The 20543-nt window shown below is 38.4% G+C and overlaps 1 protein-coding gene across 1 annotated transcript in view; it reads left to right on the top strand.

Moving 5' to 3' along the window:
• The window catches only part of LOC115018901 (protein turtle homolog B-like), a 121496-nt gene extending 101990 nt beyond the window's left edge, over nucleotides 1-19506 (top strand). Inside the window, exons 19-20 of the mRNA XM_029448157.1 lie at nucleotides 4387-4514; nucleotides 11424-19506. Of these exons, the coding sequence (XP_029304017.1) occupies nucleotides 4387-4514; nucleotides 11424-11638 (343 nt within the window). The 3' untranslated portion in view covers nucleotides 11639-19506. The remainder of the gene's footprint in view (nucleotides 1-4386; nucleotides 4515-11423) is intronic.
• The last annotated feature ends 1037 nt before the right edge of the window (nucleotides 19507-20543 follow it).

Genomic DNA, 20543 nt, shown 5'->3' with positions numbered 1-20543 from the left:
GCCTTTGAAGATGCCTTTATCATGCAGAGGGTTGCTTTAAGAAGAGTTCATCTTGGCAGGCCCTGCGGCCCATCCTCAGCCTTAGTAACCTGACTGTATGACCAATTATCCCTTACCTCCCAACCTCTCAACCTCTCAACCTCTCAGATGTGTTTCTACCTTACCTCCCCTTCCCTTTCTGTAACCCTCCTCTCCCCAACTCCATTAATTGCTGCCAGGACACCCCCAGGTCTGACTACCAAGGAAAGGTTGTTGGGCAAAGTGTGTCACAGGGCCTGTCCGCTTTCCATGTACTGCAATGTCTCCATCATTATGAAGTAGGGGCAGTATGGTGGTTCTTGATGGCTCCTGGAGTCTTACCTGCTTTGTTTTTGATTGATCTCAGCTATCTGGGCAGCGTTGTTGTGACCAGGTCCTCTACACAGCAATAGGTAAGGGTTGGATCCATGTCTGAAAGGGGGGGGTTAGCAGGTGGGACTTTTTTGATCACCTCGTCCTTTAAAGGGGAATACCAGACTTTGAGTCTTTGTTTGATTTGTTCCTTACCTCAGTCAACACATATAGTTCATTTCAGTTATTTCCTTTTTCCTTTTTCTTAAAGTGGCTATGCATTTTAAGTTCTGCAGTCTTCAGTACATTATGCATTGTGATATGCATATGACATCTTTAGCGAATAGATGAGGTCAGACATGTATCACCAACATGATTTCATGCTTGAGTGGTTTGCTAACTGACCGCGTTCACAGATAAATGTACCTCAGGTCTACACATAAGTAAGAAAATAGCACTCTAATCAGCCTCAGACCAATTACAATATTTATTCAATTATTTATTTCTTACTTAGTTGGATATTCTGGAAATGAGTTCAGCAAAGGTCACCCATTTTTATATAATATATTTCACTATAGTATTTGGTACAAAAGCTACAGCGCACATCCATCCCTGGCCAAACTGGGCTAGACTCCAATTGAATGGTTACAAGCTTTTGTTTTCTGCATCTTGGTGCTCTACACATAATTCAAAGCATATCTATGAGTAAAGGGATTTTCTACCCATGGCGGGGGCTCATACTTAATAGTGCTAGCAGCGCCAACAGTACAAACAATGGCAACGGTGCTGACAGAGCTAACAGTATTAACCTGAGAGGGAACCGGAAGGTGGGTGTTACGTTTCCGCGACAACGCCGTTGGTCAGGACCACACAAAGGGATTCATATCCGGCCCAGCTACGTAAACAAAACGCAGAGAAGCCTGGATTACAACACACACAGAGGGTGGATGACTTCATTCTCTGCTCAGTAGTACAATGATCCACGTCATCTTTACACAGCAAATTATTTTTGCTGCTATATTAATGTTGAATGTCATATAGATAATCCTTAAGGTGTGTCCTATATGTTATGGGTTTGACATCTGTTTAAAAAGTTAAATGAGTGCCCCCCCCCCCCCCCCCCCCCTCCCCCCCATCGCACAGAACTCTTCAAGCCTCTTCTATACAATATATACAGTAGGGGGTCCCTGCTACACGCTACACCAGTTTGGGGGTCCTTGACCTGAAAAACATTGAAGACCCCTGCTCTACTGACTTCAATATTGATTTACCCTAATGAGCAACTGCCTTGGCACCCTGAGACAGAGCAAGGCACTTGTAGTATGTTAGTATACCATAATTGAGGGGGACAATTAGTCGTTTACCTCAGTTCCCTTAAAATGAATGTGAAACAAAAAAATAATTCTTCAGCAAACATAATTGTCACAATCATTGCAAGATATGATCATGGATGAGACCTACCTCTTTTTGCTCCACTATCATCCGGGCTCAACTTGCCAAGTTTAAGGTTTGGGTTATATATCCCCCTTTTTCACAATGCTAGAAAAAAACGTAATGCCCTGCTCATCTCGTGGCAATGGCTTTTGCTACCAAATGAATGGACAATCAAACAAAGGAATTACAAATGCCAAGAAGTCAGTACCTCATTCCCTTTTACTTTCTTTAGCCCAGTGATAAGCCATCTCTCCCATTCGGCCATCTTCCTCAGGAAGGAATCAATTGCTGCTCGATCCTGTCCAATTTCTTATATGCTAATGCTGCTCAGGGTGCAGTTCTAGAATAGCTCTCTTAGCAGGCTCCCTCACCACTACAAAACCACACTGATTGCTGAGGAGATTATCAAGGACTACAATGAGGCCGACATGTTTTTCAAGATGTCTCTATCTTTATTATCAACTGTGAGAGAACCATGTGTGATACATACAGTAGGCCGGACACAGGCACCTTTGGTTGAGCGTTTTGATGCTCTGCGAGCAGTCTTCTCAACATCCTAGTCCTCCAACTCACTATCAAGCCACCAAAGAATAATGCTATTAATGAAGGCCGCTGTACCACTTATTACTTCCTTTTAGAAAAATAACTAATAGCGAAGTCCATAACATGGCCACATGAATAGTCATAGATCTAGAGCTACATCCAGGTGATGCTTTTCATAATGCTGTTCTCAGCCGGTATGATCACCAATTAATGTTGGTGTCTTGTGTCTTTCTGTACTGTATAGATTATTACAAATTCTGTGTATTTATTAAAGGGTAGTCTATGTTGACATCCACATAGACATTCTTTATTATCATATGATCACTTTCCAAATAACTCTTAGCATTCTCCTCAAGCGTGACACATCGTGCCATTAATATTTTACAGATGCTTGTATTATATGACACCAATTGAAAATATTTTGGCGTGATGTCAACTTAAACTGTGTGTCCACTGGGAGCCATTCACAGCTGTTTTTTTGCATTTTGCATTAACAATATGAGCAGAAATGCTGCTGCATGTTCCTGGCAGTGATGAAAGCTTAGCATGTGTTAAGTTCTCAGCGCAGCAGTTTTAAGAAGTTAAAAATACCCCAGCCTTTGTCAAAACCGTACCAGGTATTAGCAGGTTTTAAACAGAAACAGAAACAGAGCAACAGCAGGAGCCATGACCAGCACTTCCTGCAAGCATCCCTAGCCCGAATAACTAAATTCCTAGTGGACACATGGCCTTAATCCCATGTACAAAGCATCTGTATAGAGCACGAATCAAACCATCTACTGTAAGTATACAATTGCCGTTGTAAGTTTGGACTGCAGAACTGTTTTCACTACCATGTGGAGCAAGTGTCCAGCCAAAACAGCTTACACATTTATTTTTACCATAAGGAACAAATATTTTACCAAGGGCTTGCAGAGGGTGGACACACAGGGGGCTTGAGAATCCCCTTATGTGTGAATGAACTGCCCAGTGCTTTTGAATGTATTCCCCTTTAAAGTCGTGTTTCATGTGCAAACTGCCATGCATGCCATCGCTAAATATTGTTCCTCCGTTTCAAAAAAAGAAACAACTATATGGATAAATTATTGTTACATTTGTTGTCCTAGTGCTTCGCTTTTCTTTGGCTTATTTTTCATTATGTGACTGTTCCTGAGTAGTCATTTTCCCCTCCCGCCATCTCTCCCCCTGTCAGCATGGTGAAGCCCATTGTAGACAGTACCCATGTCTATGAATACATATTGATGATGCTTTGTTGCTCAGCTGTGATTCTCCCCCTCTACTAACAACCTTCGGTTTCTCTCTGCAGCCACGGTGGGAAGATGTCCGCTCTGTAATGCTAATTGTTTTCTGTGCCTTGAGAGAATCAAGTGTGTGTTTGTCTGTGGCAGAAGTCTGTGGGCTGCCAAGTCATAAGTGCCTCCATGGATGGGAGGGAGGTCTGTACAGTCATGAGCAGCTGAGGAACACCAAGGAAACATTTGCATCTGTTATTTTCAGAGTGGGATATATTCTTTTTATTTTTTATTCAATCAATCTGCAAACATGTCATCAATTGAAACATTGGAGAATATTCCTCTGAAACCAACAGTGCAAGTCTTTTTAAATGTTTCATCTGCACCATGAGGTGAATAGATGGTTTCAGGGATCGTGTAACATTCTGTTTTCCTTTTGGTGAAGATTGTTTGGATCAATTTGAGAAAAACTATTTTAGATGTCCTTGAAGGGCGATGAAATTTCAAGATGCACAATTTAATATACCATCTGGATTTAGTAATACATTTTGTGAAACATAATCATCATTAACCAAAGAGTAAATCCAGATGATGTGCAAGGTTTTGGTAAAAGTAGAATTAATTACATTATTCTTCAAACTATATGCTGTATTTTAGAGTACAGCTCTTTCGGTGTCTCATATTGATCCTTTGACAATGTGCTGCACTTCTTGCTTAGCACGAGCAGTGCTGTTTATTGATTGTGTGGGTTTCTGGTTCTGTTGCACTCCGTAGTGCAGAAACACAGTCCACTGACTATGTTTGGCCTGGAGTTACCCTTTTCTCCCTCTCTCTGCTCTTTATCCAGAAAACGTCGAGGTGTGCCGAGTCCCCTTTCGGGGTCTGAGAGGATTGATGCACTGAGATACCAACGTATTAAAAAGGCCAAGAAGATAATGATGAACAACAATAACTCCAAGTCCAGAAAGAAAGCAGGTGTGAACACAGTTCTTTGCATGTTTGTCCTGTAAACATTCTGTATAAAAACTATGAAATTCATTTTCACAAAACACTTGACAGAAAAGTAAGTTTCACAGTAATTTGCAAAAGGACAGCATAGCAGTTAGTCTTATAATGTAATGTGATGTTTATACTGTGATTCCAAATTCCATAAAATTGGGGGACTCACAAGAGACAAAAAGAAGGCCAAACTATCCTGGCTAGTATTTTTCAAGTCCTAAAAGTCTTATATATCTCATACAACTCAATAGCATCTTTCCTTAGACCCCCCAGCCTCATAAATGCCCACTTCCACTTGACCTTTTGGTAAATATTTTAGGTCTCAAGCCCAAGTCATCAGGGTTACTTTTACAGAACCACAGAAAATATTATACCAATACTTTCACTGACTCAGTAGCACTCCTTGTAACAAGTAAACTGAACTTCATATATATTTAGATTTTTTTATTTAGATTTATTGTCCCAGAGGGATATTTGTTTTCAGAACCGGTACACAACAGATATACTTTAATTTATGCTATGTGATGGTGGTGGTGCCCTCGTGGTCAGGCTTCCAAAGAGAACACTGGAAAGTTGTGAGTTCCATTGTGCCCCTGAGCAAGGCACTTAACCCTGAGTTGCTAAATGACACGAACGCCCTTCAATGCACTTCAGTACGTACAACTAAAAGTGTGCTGTTCAAATATACTTCAGTAAGTACTACTGTAAGTGAACACATCACTTTTCAAATAAACTTTAGTATGTACAACATTAAGTGAAAGCATCACTGTTTAAATGCACTAAGTGACAGTAGTGATTCAGTTTCAGTTCAAGATTTAGTGTAAACGATGTCTGTACAGATACTGAACACCTCTAATACACTCAAAAACATACACAACCCTGGGCTTGCATTTCTTTTTCCAAATCAAGATCAGTACATTTAGAAATAACAAAAGTAGACCAAAGTCCTGTATAGATCGTGTGCATGTCAGAAGAAAAAGCACAATTCACCCGTGTGTGTGGCGTCCACTTTATATCTGGTAAGAGCTCATGCTAAAGCTATGTTTTCAATGTTTACGTTAAACATTTGTGCTTATGATATACCCGAACACTGTAAGACCTTACTTCTCCATATCGCTGACTGGTAAATAAGGCACTTTCTTTACATGTGATGGCAGCCATTTGCTCTCTTCTTCTGTGCATGTTTTTGTTTGGCTTATTCTTGAGACTACTTCACTTGCGAAAAGCAAAGCACCAATGTGAGAACATGCTTCGCTTATTCCAGCCACACAATCACAGTGTGCGAGGATAACATCGCCGCTCTTCTCACTCACAAACCACGGCTTGAGCGGTGTATCTCGAGCTCTTTGAGAGTGATTTAATAAATTTAATAAAGGGCAAAATTCAGGCGTACACAAATGCTAAAGAATAAAGGTAGGGTTTGAGTTGTGTTTTAAATGAACTAAGGCAAGGGACCTATCTAAGAGAAGGTGGCAGACTGTTCCAAAGTGTAGTGGCCATGACCACAAAAGCGCCATCGCCTCCGTGATTGAAGTTTTATCATGGGAGGACTAGGAGGCTGGGGTCGGAAGAACAGAGCACTATACAGGGTGGAGTGTGGGCTAAGGAGGTCGGATATGTAGGGGGCTTTGAAAACAAACAGGAGGATCCTTAAATGAATATGGTAGTGAACTGAAAGCAAGTGCAGGGTGGCCAGGATAGAGGTGATGTAGTATTTACTTAACATATTGTCACACACACTTCTTGTTTTTTAATCCGGAAACAAACAGAAGTATAAAAACGTTTAGTCATGGTTTTATGGGGAGATGCGTACAGTGACTTTCTGGAGCCTCGTTGTATACATGAGGTTCCCTGACAATCAGTGGAGCGGTAACTGTGATGGTAGGTGGATGTTGTTATTTGGACAGAGCCAGGCTAGTAATGGAGGAAAAAGTTGAAGAACTCGGAGCTTGAATGTCGAATCAAAACAGAAGTCTTCTAGTTAAATCGATATATTTATTAACGTGATAAGTTAAACACAGAAAATATTCTCAGCTGAGGACACAATTCGCATCGCCGTTTCCACAGACTGAATGGCTAAGAAACCCCCAGGTTGCTGTCTGACGGCTCCGCTCAAGTGTGTACAAAGGCTCGTAAAACATATGGCTAAATACATGGTGAAGGCGTTAACCTTCTCCTCATTGGTCCCCGTTGGCGCCATCATGCTCCTCCGTTGACCTGTTCTCTTAAAGGGGAAGTGTCCCTATTATGTTTGTAATACATTCAGTGCAGAAAATACATAATAATGCAGAAATACATTCATAGTGCAGAAATATATTCATAGTGCAGAAATATATTCATAGTGCAGAAATACATATTGATTGAGGTAGACAAATATATATGATAGTCTTTCAAGTGTGGATTAATACAATCAGGAGTAATTTACTTCACACTAGCTGTTTCCCAATGCTTCCACTGTATGCTAAGCTATGCTAACTATGTGCTGGCTTTAAATTCATTCCATATTTAGTGTAAAATAAATATGATTCCCAAAAGAATATTTTCCCATTAGAAAAACAAACAAACTGAATTTCAAGGTACATACAAATCAAATCAAATCAAATCAAATCAAATTTATTTGTATAGCCCAATATCACAAATTATACATTTGTCTCAGTGTGCTTTACAGACTGTACAGGTTACGACATCTTCTGTCCTTAGACCCTCGCATCGCACAAGGAAAAACTTCCTAAAAGAAACCCCAAAATTAAAGGGGAAAAAATGGAAGAGACCTCAGGGAGAGCAACTGAGGAGGGATCCCCCTCCCAGGATGGACAGACGTGCAATAGATGTCATGTGTACAGGATAAACAACATAGTACAAATACAACATTTGACAGAAATTATGTTGTGTTGGAAAAAAAAAGAAATAGAAAGTTTGGATGAATCCAGGAAAATGTCAATAAGGCTTCCCGGTGTCCAGCAGGACCAGGTCAGCAGGCGCTGTCACGATTCATGATCCTGACGTAAACTTTATCAGTGGCAACCTGCCACATAAGAGACAGACACTCCGGGGATGATACCCCGGATGGTGAGTTAGTAACATACATTTACATAAATGCATACAGATAGAGAGGGAGAAGAAGAGAGAGGGAGAGAAGGAAGAGAGCAGGGAGGTGTCCCCCGGCAGTCTAAGCCTATAGCAGCATAACTAGGGGCTGATCCAGGGCAAACCTGAGCCAGCCCTAACTATAAGCTTTATCAAAAAGGAAAGTCTTTAGCCTACTCTTAAATGTGGAGAGGGTGTCTGCCTCCCGAACACAAACTGGAAGCTGGTTCCACTGGAGAGGAGCTTGATAGCTGAAGGCTCTGGCTCCCATTGTACTCTTAGAGACTCTAGGAACCACAAGTAACCCTGCAGTCTGGGAGCGTAATGCTCTAGTTGGTTTATAAGGTACTATGAGATCTTTAAGATATGCTGGAGCCTGACCATTAATTGATTTGTAAGTCAGGAGAAGGATTTTGAATTCTATTCTGTATTTTACCGGGAACCAGTGCAGAGCAGCTAAGACAGGAGTAATATGATCCTGTTTCCTTCTTCTAGTCAATACACGTGCCGCTGCATTTTGGATCAACTGAAGAGTCTTAAGCGACTTTTTGGGACAACCTGATAACAATGAGTTGCAGTAATCCAGCCTTGAAGTAACAAATGCATGGACTAGTTTTTCTGCATCATTTTGAGACAGGATGTGTCTTATTTTTGCAATGTTACGTAGATGAAAGAAGGCAGTCCTTGAGATTTGTTTTATGTGGGAGTTAAACGACAGATCTTGATCAAAGATGACGCCAAGATTCCTTACAGTGGTGCTGGAGGCCAAGTTAATGCCATCCAGAGCTTCTATGTCATTAGAAAATGCGTTTCGGAGGCGTTTAGGGCCAAATATAATAACTTCAGTTTTGTCTGTGTTTAACATCAAAAAGTTGCTAGACATCCAAGTTTTTATGTCCTTAAGGCATGCTTGAAGTTTAGCCAATTGATTGGTTTCGTCTGGTTTAATTGATAGATATAATTGGGTATCATCCGCATAACAATGAAAGTTTATAGAGTGGTTCCTTATAATATTGCCCAAAGGAAGCATATATAAGGTGAATAGAATCGGTCCAAGTACAGAACCCTGCGGAACTCCAAGACTGACTTTGGCTGCCATGGAGGATTTATCGTTAACACATACAAATTGAGATCGTTCAGATAAATAGGACTTGAACCAGCTTAGTGCGGTTCCTTTTATGCCACAACACAATGTTCCAGTCTCTGTAGTAGAATGATCAACAGTGTCGAAAGCAGCACTGAGGTCTAACAAGACAAGAACAGAGACAAGTCCTTTGTCTGATGCCAAAAGAAGGTCATTGGTAACTTTCACCAGTGCCGTCTCTGTGCTATGATGAACTCTAAATCCAGATTGAAAAACCTCAAATAAACTATTATTATGTAAAAAGTCACACAACTGTTTTGCGACTGCTTTCTCAAGGATTTTAGCGAGAAAGGGAAGGTTAGATATCGGCCTATAGTTGGCTAAAACCTCTGGATCAAGACTAGGCTTTTTAAGAAGTGGTTTTATTACAGCTACTTTAAAGGATTTTGGTACGTAGCCAGATAATAGAGACAGGTTGATCATATTTAATAACGAAGTGTTAATTAAGGGTAAAACTTCTTTAAACAGCTTAGTTGGAATCGGGTCCAAAAGACAGGTTGATGGTTTAGACGATGAGATTGTTGAAGTTAGTTGGTTAAGGTTGATTGGAGTAAAACAGTCTAGATATATTTCAGGAGTTACAGATGTTTTTAAAATTCCAACAGTTGAAGTTAAGTCATTACCAATTGAGGTCAGGAGGAGATTCATTTTGTCTCTAATAATTATAATTTTATCGTTAAAGAAACTCATAAAGTCGTCACTACTGAGAGATATAGGAACAGAAGGCTCTGTAGAGCTGTGGCTCTCTGTCAGCCTGGCTACAGTGCTGAAAAGAAACCTGGGGTTGTTCTTATTTTCTTCTATTAAGGAAGAGTAATAAGCTGCTCTGGCATTACGGAGAGCCTTCTTATACGTTTTAAGATGATCTAACCAGACTAAACGAGATTCTTCCAATTTAGTGGAACGCCATTTACTTTCAAGATTTCTCGACTTTTGTTTTAGTTTGCGGATTTGTAAATTAAGCCATGGAGCTTTCTTTTTCTGTTTTATGATCTTCTTCTTTAGAGGAGCGACAGAGTCGAGTGTTATTCGCAGTGAGGCTGCAGCGCTATCAACAAGATGATTAATTTGGGAGGGACTAAAGTTAGCATTGGAGTCCTCTGTTATATTGATATTGAGTCCTGGTATTGAATTAATTGCTGATGGAATCACTTCCTTAAATTTAGTCACAGCACTTTCAGATAAACATCGAGCGTAGGATATTTTGCCTACTGGCTTGTAGTCCAGTAACAGGACTTCAAAAGTTATTAAAAAATGGTCTGATAAAAGAGGATTATGTGGACACACTGATAAACTTTCAATTTCAACACCATATTCCAGAACAAGGTCCAGAGTGTGGTTTAAACAGTGAGTTGGTTCATGTACATTCTGACTGAACCCAATTGAATCTAATATTGAGATAAATGCATTATTAAGGCTGTCACTATCAACATCCACATGAATATTAAAGTCACCTACAATAATTACTTTATCTGTTTTAAGGACTAAATTTGATAAAAATTCTGAGAATTCAGATAGAAATTCAGAATACGGACCAGGAGGGCGGTACACAGTAACAAATAAAACTGGCTTTATTGTTTTCCATGTTGGGTTTGAGAGCGTAAGAACAAGGCTTTCAAAAGAGTTATAGTTTAGTTTAGGCTTAGGATTGATCAAGAGGTTTGAGTCAAATATGGCCGCAACTCCACCTCCTCGGCCAGTACCTCGAGGAATGTGAGTATTAATATGACCAGGTGGAGTAGATTCATTTAGACTGACATATTCTTCATGTCTCAGCCAGGTTTCAGTGAGACAAAATAAATTAATCTTATTACCTGATATTAAATCATTTACCAATCCAGCTTTCGTTGATAAAGATCTGATGTTTAAGAGCCCACATTTAATTTTTTGATTTAGTTGCACTTTTGCAGCGGTGGTGTTTATTTTAATTAGGTTTTCATGTATAACTCCTCTTCTGTTAACCATAGACTTGATTAGTTTCAGTGGTCGTGGGGCAGACACAGTCACTATGGGAATTTGAGTGGGTGACTGCCCGGAAAGAAGCACAGAGAAGTGTGTAAGACTGCAACTCTTTGTCCTGGTCTCAACTCTGGGTTGTCATGGATTAGGTCCACTAATAGACTGTGTAATATTATTGGATATGAGATCTGCTCCAGCCAAAGTAGGATGGATGCCGTCACTCCTAATCAGACCAGGTCTTACCCAGAAAGTCCGCCAATTGTCTACGAAGCCCACATCATTATCTGGACACCACCGTGAGAGCCAGCGACGGAATGATGACATGCGGCTAAACATGTCATCATTCAAAAGATTTGGCAGAGGACCAGAGAAAACTACAGAGTCCGACATTGTTTTGGCAAATGTACACACCGACTCCACTACAACACACATTGTCCTCGAACTTCCTCAATCCTCTGTCTGTGAACTCATCCAGAAGTAACAGCATTACCTAAGAAGAAGTCATGTACTGTTTCAATTGCATTTTTTTGTTGCAAAAGCCGATAGAGCAGACTAATGATTTCACATACCATGGTAACATTGAAATTGTAAACGACTAATGCAGTCATGTCAGTGGAATTCATTTGCAGAATTGCCTGTAAACATTGCCACTGTGTGTTGTGGAAGTTATGACTGGTCTTTCATGTCCCTTCTAGGTGTCACCACCTCTCAGACCCAGCAGGCCTACACCTCTCAGGTACTCCAACCCGAAGAAGCTCTCTACCTCCGCAAGAAGAAGAAACGGCCCATCCTCCATGACCCTTATACTCGCTTTTCTGCTCTGCTGTACCGCCGGCCACCACGAGAGGACCAGAAGGCTATTTTGGCCAGCATGGACAACATAGACCTAGACCATGCAACCCTCCTCTAAAAGCCCTTGAGGAAAAGGTCACAACCATGCAATATGCCCTCATTCCAAAATAGCTAAATACCAGATGGAAAACAACAACAAAGATGTTTGCAATTTATTGTCTATATATGGGAATGGCACTAAATTTCAGCATTCAGATTTGGTACATTCTGCAACTACGCAGACTCAGATCAAGAACCCACAACATGTACAGATGTGTCTGAAATGCTGGTCCCAATTTACTGTTAGTGACATAGCAGCATTGGTAAATTGGAATAGCATCACAGAGTGCAGTCCTGCTTCCAAGGATGACTTTACTAATACTGATTGGGATTCCCAAATGCACAAGGGTGATCTGTGTATGCTTAAATCAAGTAGTATTCCCTTTAAAAGGTGTGTTTAGACTTTAGCAATTCAAATCAAAATGATAGCTGCCACAATTTTCCAAAGTTTTACTCCAGTGCAAAACGATTAATAAAAAAAAAGAGACAATACATGATTACCAGCTCCCGTTTTTCCCATTTTAAAAAAATACCAGTTTTCCAGTGTTACCGTTTTTAATTTAAAAGGCTTTGCAGACCTAGAAACTTAGAACATGTTTCTTGTACTGAGCCAAACCCCCCAAAAAGCCCTGCGGGTCTCCGTTTACAGCACCTTCCACCGGATCCTCTCCGCCAGCAACGTCTCTTATCTGCCGAGAAACTCGCCTCACAAATATGGATGTTCTCACTTCCTACCAAATATACCTCAGAGCACACGACACGAGACCACACAACCACCAGGATCAGCCAGCAAAACAAACTAGCCTTTTCATATCTTTAGTCATTATTATGTTCCTCTTGCTTTTCTTATAATGAGTATTACTTTTTACTTTGTTAGCTGTATATTATTTAAGCTAATTCAGTTTACTTATCTTGGAGAATGATGATTTAGTGTCATTCTTCTCATCTGTCGGGAATGATCAGGACTGACAAACAAATACAGAACTGAACTACTTTACTAGGCCTACTTAAGGAATTATATTGACTTTCACTGTATCTAATTTCTTTTTGAATATTGTCATTCAGCAATGAATCACACAGGTGGTTACTGTACTTTTGCATTTCACATACTTATAACAAACCATCAACAAGCACTATTAAAAGTGGTAATTCAATTATTTTCAGTCATTCTATATAAATACATATAATAATAAATTAAGCTTCTCATATCTCATAACTGTTTGCACTGGAGCAAAATCTTGCTGCTGCTTTTCACCAGTTTTTCTACTTTAGGTAGTGTAGAAGGTACCAAATCCTAGTCCGAAAGAATTATAATTATGCCAAAAATAATTAAATTAAAAAAAATAAACAAACATACATAGTGGAGGATAAGTTTTTGTGCCATAGTATGTGATAGTATTTTCTTCATACATATTAGAGGGCATAAAAACAATGGCTTTGTTTGGTCCTAAAGGAGCTTCTGGTTGGTTGCCTGCTTCACTTTTCACAATTTTTATTCATTATTACATTTTTTTATTTGTGTGAGCATGTGTAAGTAACCGCCTCTTTGTATTGTGTCTCTTTATGTGCTTGTCATCTAAAATGAAAATGCTGAGAGTAGAGTCATCCCTTAAGAAAATACAAAAAGTGGCATTGAAGGTAACACAAAGTGAGACAAACCTTTGTGTTGTATAAAACACTGGAAGAGGCCGTTTTGTTTACATATTGCCCAGTTTTACTTTGAGAGATTCCAGTGATGATTAAATGTTTAACTGACATGGAAAGGTGGACACTAAGGGGCTAACAATATGTTCTATTGAATAAGTAAAGATAGTGCCATAACATTAGAAACTAAACTATATCACACATTACACATGCTGCAGCTCAGTCACATGTTGGATTCAACAACGGATGTCTGTGTTCTGTACCAGTTTTGATGCCGGGGTTTCTTCAGTTAGTTTGTTTTACTTCTGTTCAAAAGGTGTTTAATTTCCTAAGAAGTTGTCTTCATTTGTAGATGTTACGGTAATGTATCTTGGGATCCTAATACTAAATGAAAGCAGTGTCCATGTTCTGATGAAGTTTGGAGTGGTATTGGTATGTTTATTGTTTTTTATGCATTTTGTATAATTTCTTTATTGTGATTTTGAGGAGATTCTGACAACTCCAACTCCAACATAGTCTTCATTTTAAGTGACAAAATGAGATTGCTTTATTAAGATATTTCCACAATGAATGCTTTCAAAATGAGCAGTTCCAATGTTTCAAAAAATCTGCTCTGACAACTGACCTCTCGTCATATTTGATATTTAAATGCAGAAGAGTGAAGAAGAGATGTGATGTCATTTATTTAAAAGGGAATACTAACTATTTCTCCTGAAACCAATTATCATACATAAATAGATAAGCATAAATAATAAAAGACAGATGAATAAAGTTAATAATTGCATCATACAGATGCATTAGGGATGCTTTAGCAGCAACGTTAGATAAGAATCGTGTGCCTTTATGATGGAATGTTGTCTCCAGGGTTGGAGCATCTGGTAGCTAACAATTAAGTATTGCGTCTGTGTCAGCATAATGCACTTATTGTGGAAATAACTTTAAAATACGATTTCTTCATTTTCATTTTAACATCTGTAACTAAAGTGAAACCACAATATCTACTTCCAAAGATAAAACAGTCAGCATGAATCATGTCAGTGAGATGAAGTGGCAAGGAAATGCACATACAACTCTCAGATCATTGATCATTGATGAAACAACAGTATGGCTAGCCTAGCCAAACTCCCATGAGACCGCAACATTATTTTTACATGCTTTGTAAGGCACTAAGAAGAGGCCATCCCATCATAGGTGCTTGAGCAGTGGTGTCAAACAGAGGCTCTTCTTGCAGCCTGAGGTGCTAAGAAAACCATGAAGTAAAGCTGTACTAATGAGTATATATTTCAATAATGCCACTTCCATTTTCACAGCTGTGTAATTGCCGTGTTGTTGTATTTTAAGATATTGTTATCTAAAGAAATGAGAACAGTCTGCACTGCTGCCTCGGTTTAAAAGCATGGACGGTTAAAAAGCGCTTGTTGGAGTCATGGCTGGATACAAAGTCACATGAAAAGAGAAACAACAAGCTCTTCTTCCACAAAACCCTTTATTATTGCATATCTAAAGTGATATTTAAAAAACTGCAGGCACTCTGATGCATAATGTTCTCCAAGTCAAATATGTTGTGTATTGTACCTTGTTGCTTTTGAATATAATTAGTTGTATGCCATTTATAGAAAGGTATTTGTCAGATATAAGAAGAAGAGCATTCGCTACAGACCTTCGGAGGTTTGTGTTGCTGTGTGTCCTCAGCAGAGCTCTGGAGGGCACTTTGTTTGTTAAATACTCTGGCATTGTACTTGCTAGGTCTGCATGATAGAGGGGACAGAGGCTATTTCATGTCACACTGTGTATGAAAAGACAAGGTAAACATACAAAAGGGACAAGTGAGTGCCATCAATCGACAATGATTCCCCCAATTAGGACTCTGATGACTGTTGCTCAGAAATTAGTAAGATATTGCTGTTGGGTAAGTTTGGGAATCTGGCATTCATGGCACATATGAAATAAATCCATAGCAATCACTATTTTCTGCCAATGATGAAATGTTTTGGAATGGAATCAAGTTTAGATCAGTAGAATAATAGTTCAAAAGTCCTGCAACTTCCCTTCAAAGAGTTTAAATCAAGAATCTAAAATGATTCTGTAATAACAATAAGGATAGCTTGTAGTTTTCATACTGTACTGTACCATCATGTTGACCCAATATACTTACCTATTATATTGTTTCTGTTGAGGAATTAACTTTACAATTATTTGCATATATTTATCTTTGGAATCATAACTGTTGCCCTCTAAGAACTTAACACTGAGCATAATGTCCCATGTTGTTATTAACCCACATTTAAAAGAAACCAAAAACATTGACAGACGAGAAATAAGACCTAAAATATACATCAATTCTTTATTGAACGTTGTTTTTGTTTTTATACATTTTTGGTCGAATGTAGAGAGAATGAATACCATGAAAACTTGAGTACACCAACTAAATCCAAAAACATTCAGTGTCACAAGACAGCTCTTCAAACCTGCGGTGGTTTGCATGATTTGCATGGTATAAACATTGGAATGCTACTGACAGACACGGAGTTGCCACTGCCAGAGCAGCGCTCTGTAGTGTTAAGAGAAGCACGGACAATGGACAAAATTATTTTTCAAACAATTTTTAAAAACTAGTGCAAGACACAATCCTAATGTTTCAAAATGTAAAATTAACCCTTGAGTTTTACCACAGCAGCGTTGACATGCAATAAAAGCACACGTCGGGCTGTTAAAGACATTCAGTGGATTTGAAGCTGTTACAACACCGAGCATTGTTTCTACATGATGTGGTAATAAGGCCAGGTAGATTTGTTCTTTACTACTCTGTGATGTCTATTACTTGATATTTTCTAAAGTACATATTAGGTGAATCTGGAGTAAAAAGAAACAGGTCCATATAAATGCTCTAGTTGTCAAATTGCAGTCTGACTTGTGTTGAGTACAGAATAGATGTAAACTTCTTTGTGAACGGCCCTGGCTCAGAATGATCATTATGAACCATAATGAGAGTAACTCTGAGTCACATGTACTGTAATGTAGTCATATGGTCCCCTATAGTGCTACACATGTAGAGAAAACAGTGGTGATTTGCAGTTGATGGTACTGTATAAGATTCTGAAATAGCTTACAAATAGTTATGTTTGTGGTGTCTAAAGAAAAAACTATATTTGTTTTAGAAAATCTCGGTACTGTGTCACTATGACTCTTGAGCTGAGGAGAACTCTGCGCTCTGCTCGGGCTTTACTTATTTGAAGATCGATTAAGAGAGACTTATCATTGTGTTGTTGGGGATATTCAGACTTTTATTCCACACGCTAAGAGTGGAGAACCTCTGGTGCTAACACATGCCGCACAAGTACGTTTTTGTTGTCACCATGTTGTAACCATACTGAGTCGCTCTTGAAACAAACCTCTCTGAGCTCTCTGCATCTGATACTAAAACTGCCATATTATTTTCCTTATTTCCTTAAAAAATACAATTGAGCAATTATTTAGCGAATTTGAGCGTAAATGAGAAATGAACACACGTGTTGTCATATCACTGAGATCATTCAGGATTCATGTAAATAAATAGACTGCTATTTTGACTCAGAACCGACATACTGCTTACAATAATATCAAACTGCAAATACATGTAATACATCACAAAACATAACTCTGCCTATCAATTAAAATAATAGCTTAAAGGCCAGTAAAATGTTACAATTAAAAAAAGACTTGATGGTCAGACTTTAAAAAACTCTTCTATCATCTCTTACTGGCCCGTAGGACGCACTGAGGCAGAGACCTTAATCTAAAGTACATGAGACAGAGCCAAGCGCTTATAAAATCAGTCTTTGTGAAGTGCAGAAACTTGCCATCAGTGTATCCATACAGCAACACGGAGGAGTATTGAAATACAATGTATCAACTTTTGTCTGAACTTGAGTGTACAAAAAAACAATTACAGATTTGAGAGAGAAAAAAAAAGAGGTTTTGTTACACTGTGTAAATAATATCTCAAATAAGCTTTCCTTGTCATATATATTTTTTTGTAGAAGAACATTTGATGCACAACAACTATATTGAAGACTGAGTGGGAACTGAGTAGTGTAGGGTCTGCTTCAGTGACACATTATAACATGATGTAACAGACCAATGTCTATTTGTGAGTGATGGAAATCTTCTAAGTGCTAGAAATTACTTTAAGATTTGAATATTATAGAGCCAGGAAATATATATATATAAAAATATATATATATAAATATATTATGTATCCAAAATGGTTACATGAGTATCTATATTTGGGGACAGTACTTGTTTTCAAGAATGTATAACTCTATATTGTATAATTTTTATATCCATTTGTTGCTGTATACTGTAGCAATGAATAATCTTACACAAAGTAGAGAAATGTGTCTGAGGTTTTCAGTTGTGTACAAAACAAAAGAGAATGGTGCACAAACGTGTCACTGTCCTGTATATCTCACTGTCTATTACACAGAGACTCTCAGAGAAGGACACAGCAAACTAGTTATTATAGCAACCTCCATTTGGTGTGAATAGCAAATGTAATTGTTGAATTATTTGTGGGCCATCGTCTTACCACAAGTATCATTTGTCCTTTCGGAGACAGTGATTTAGCTCTGCGCTACTTTATTATTGATATGTTCATGAGGCTGGCTTCTGCAGTCACACATTCATCTTTTTAAAATATGTGTTGGCATGAAAGAATTGTGAGAATATTTTCCCCTACTATGGTGCTCCTTTGCAATCTTTATCACAGCAGAGCACATAAATATAAATGTATAATCATCTAATTCACAAACTGTGCAGATAGAAATGTTTCACAGCGTATATTTACAGTATGTATGTTACAGACACAACGCTGCTTTGAACTGACATAAGGGGCATGTGCAAGTTAATGTGAACGTTCTGTTGCCTTTTGCTCAACTTTACTTCAGACATTCAATTCAGTGCTGTACATTGCCAAAAAAAACACCTCATATACATTCTGACAACTGGTGCTATTTACAAACATCTGTGGTGCTTTTTTTAAGTTACTTATTTCCTTGCTTCAGACAAAATGTAGCTACACAACCCTGTACTGTAAGTCATCATCTGACCTGGTTCAGTCATTTGATTGGATGGTTTACTTTGACTGCTGTTGTTTCAGGGAATATACAGATCATATAGGACTAACATTTTGAGTGGCACATTTTAAAGCAAGGAAATGTAATAGGACATTCATTTGAATACAAGTCATAATGATTTTTCTTGGGTTTACGATTTTCTTGTTCATTTTGGTCTAAACTTCACAGTGCTTCAAAGTGTAATGTATAGGTGGTTGCAAAACATATCCACACATTGTGTTTGGTGCTGAGTGAACAGACAGGCTCATCATGACTTGTTTACGGTATTCATCTTAGACATTAAGATCCATCCAGTCTTTCTATCAGTTCAAGTAAACTCACTAAGTCCTGCAGGTACCTTTTTATTGTACAGTATAAGCAACACCAGCGTGACGACAGGAGGGAGTGAAGACTTCCACTCACCTTCGAGTCATTACGACTAGTTCTTCTGCAACCAAGCTACTCCAAAACCCACCACTAGGTGGAGGTTGTTGCTTATAAGGGACATGCTGTGTTACTAAGACCGGAGAAAGCATTGGAAAATGGTCTCATAAAGATGCTGTTTAAAACCAGTTAACATTCTACTTTTTGAAGCCTCTTTCCATGAATTCTTTATGTCGATGTACAAGTCACATGATGTTGATTATCTCTTGTTTTTCATCACAAAATGCAATACAAGTGGAAGAAGAACAAACAGAAGTTGTCTCCTCTTAATTGTTTAGTCTTCCTGAGATGTGTGAACTGGTTTGAGTTACAGACTTTTTTTATTTGATTTTTTATCAACCTACCTTCCAGAAAACAACAAAAGTGTGTGAGTATGTTCACTGTTAGTTACAGACGTAGACAACCCAGTACCTCAACATGTCTCTTCATGGAAATCTTCAGTCCAGATATATAACTATTCAGCTTTTTATGTTCACCATCTCAGAGAAGTCAATACTCATGATGCTTTTTATTTGTTGGCACAAATACTAACAAGAATGTATGGCTATTGTAATTCCTGCTCACTCCCACTCTTCCTAAAATTGAAGCTTTTAAAGCAAACTGTCAGTTTTTTGTATTTCAAATGTCTTGGTATGCTTGTTGTAGTTGTATATTCATAATGGTGTATATTACATCAGTTTTTATTTATTAAAACGTTTAAATTTTCTAAGATGACTTCATGTTATTGATTAAAGTGGTCCTTTAATCATTTTACATTTAAAGAGTTTGAGGGTCATATCAGTGTTTTAAAGTACTTCCACCACTGTTTCAGGCAGCTATTGATCTCCATTCATCTCTCTACATATAAGTCTTGAGAAAGGAAGATCCCGCACACTGCTCTTTCTCAGCATTACAAATGATCATACTACTGTTTCGTTCAAAGAATATTTTGACGAAGGTCCAGAGGGAGCGAAGCATTAGTATAATCAATTGTAATGCTGATTAAGAGCAGTGTGCAGGATCTTCCTTTCTCAAGACTCAAGGGATACTTTCCAACACTCCTGCATCTGAAATATTTGGATGTGCGAATATGTCCTTTGAAAAAGTTATTTACAATGTAAAAATAAATAAGCAGACTGCTTTGCCTTGTAGGAACAATGTAGCTATGACAAAAAGTTTCAAGCGTTACCGATTACTTGTTATACAAAAATTTAAACCGACTGATACGTGAAGGTGGGAAAAATACAAATATCTAAAACACAACATCAAGATCTGCAAAGTTGTTGAAAATGTGATTTATAATATGTGATAAAGTATACAAACAACCTTCAAAGCAGTACCTACCCGTCAACATCTGATCAGCAAAAAATGAGGTGAAGCCTTAGAGAATGAGAAGTTAGAAACTAGTACTGTTATAATAACATGAATTTCTCACTTCTCTTCTAGCGCCATCATCAGATCATCATCACTTTATCCAATAATTTGGGTTTATGACCAAATACGTGCGATACTAATGAAATCAGCCTCAGCTGTGCTTTGTGTTTAGTGCTAATTAGCTAATGTTAGCATGCTTAACATGATAACCATCAGCATGTTACCATTGACAATAGCATTTAGCTCACAGCTGTTCATAACTACAGCCTATCAGAACCATTAACATGGCTGTAAGTGCTTGTTTTTATCTTGTAGTGATATTGTACTAATGCTATCGAATGTAAACGTTTAGCTGGTTATCATAAAGAAGAAAGGCATACATCATACAAT

Source organism: Cottoperca gobio, chromosome 14 (genome assembly GCF_900634415.1).
Source record: "Cottoperca gobio chromosome 14, fCotGob3.1, whole genome shotgun sequence".
NCBI lineage: Eukaryota > Metazoa > Chordata > Actinopteri > Perciformes > Bovichtidae > Cottoperca > Cottoperca gobio.
The sequence above is the reverse complement of the archived record's forward strand: the minus strand, read 5'-3'. Positions and strand labels throughout refer to the sequence as shown.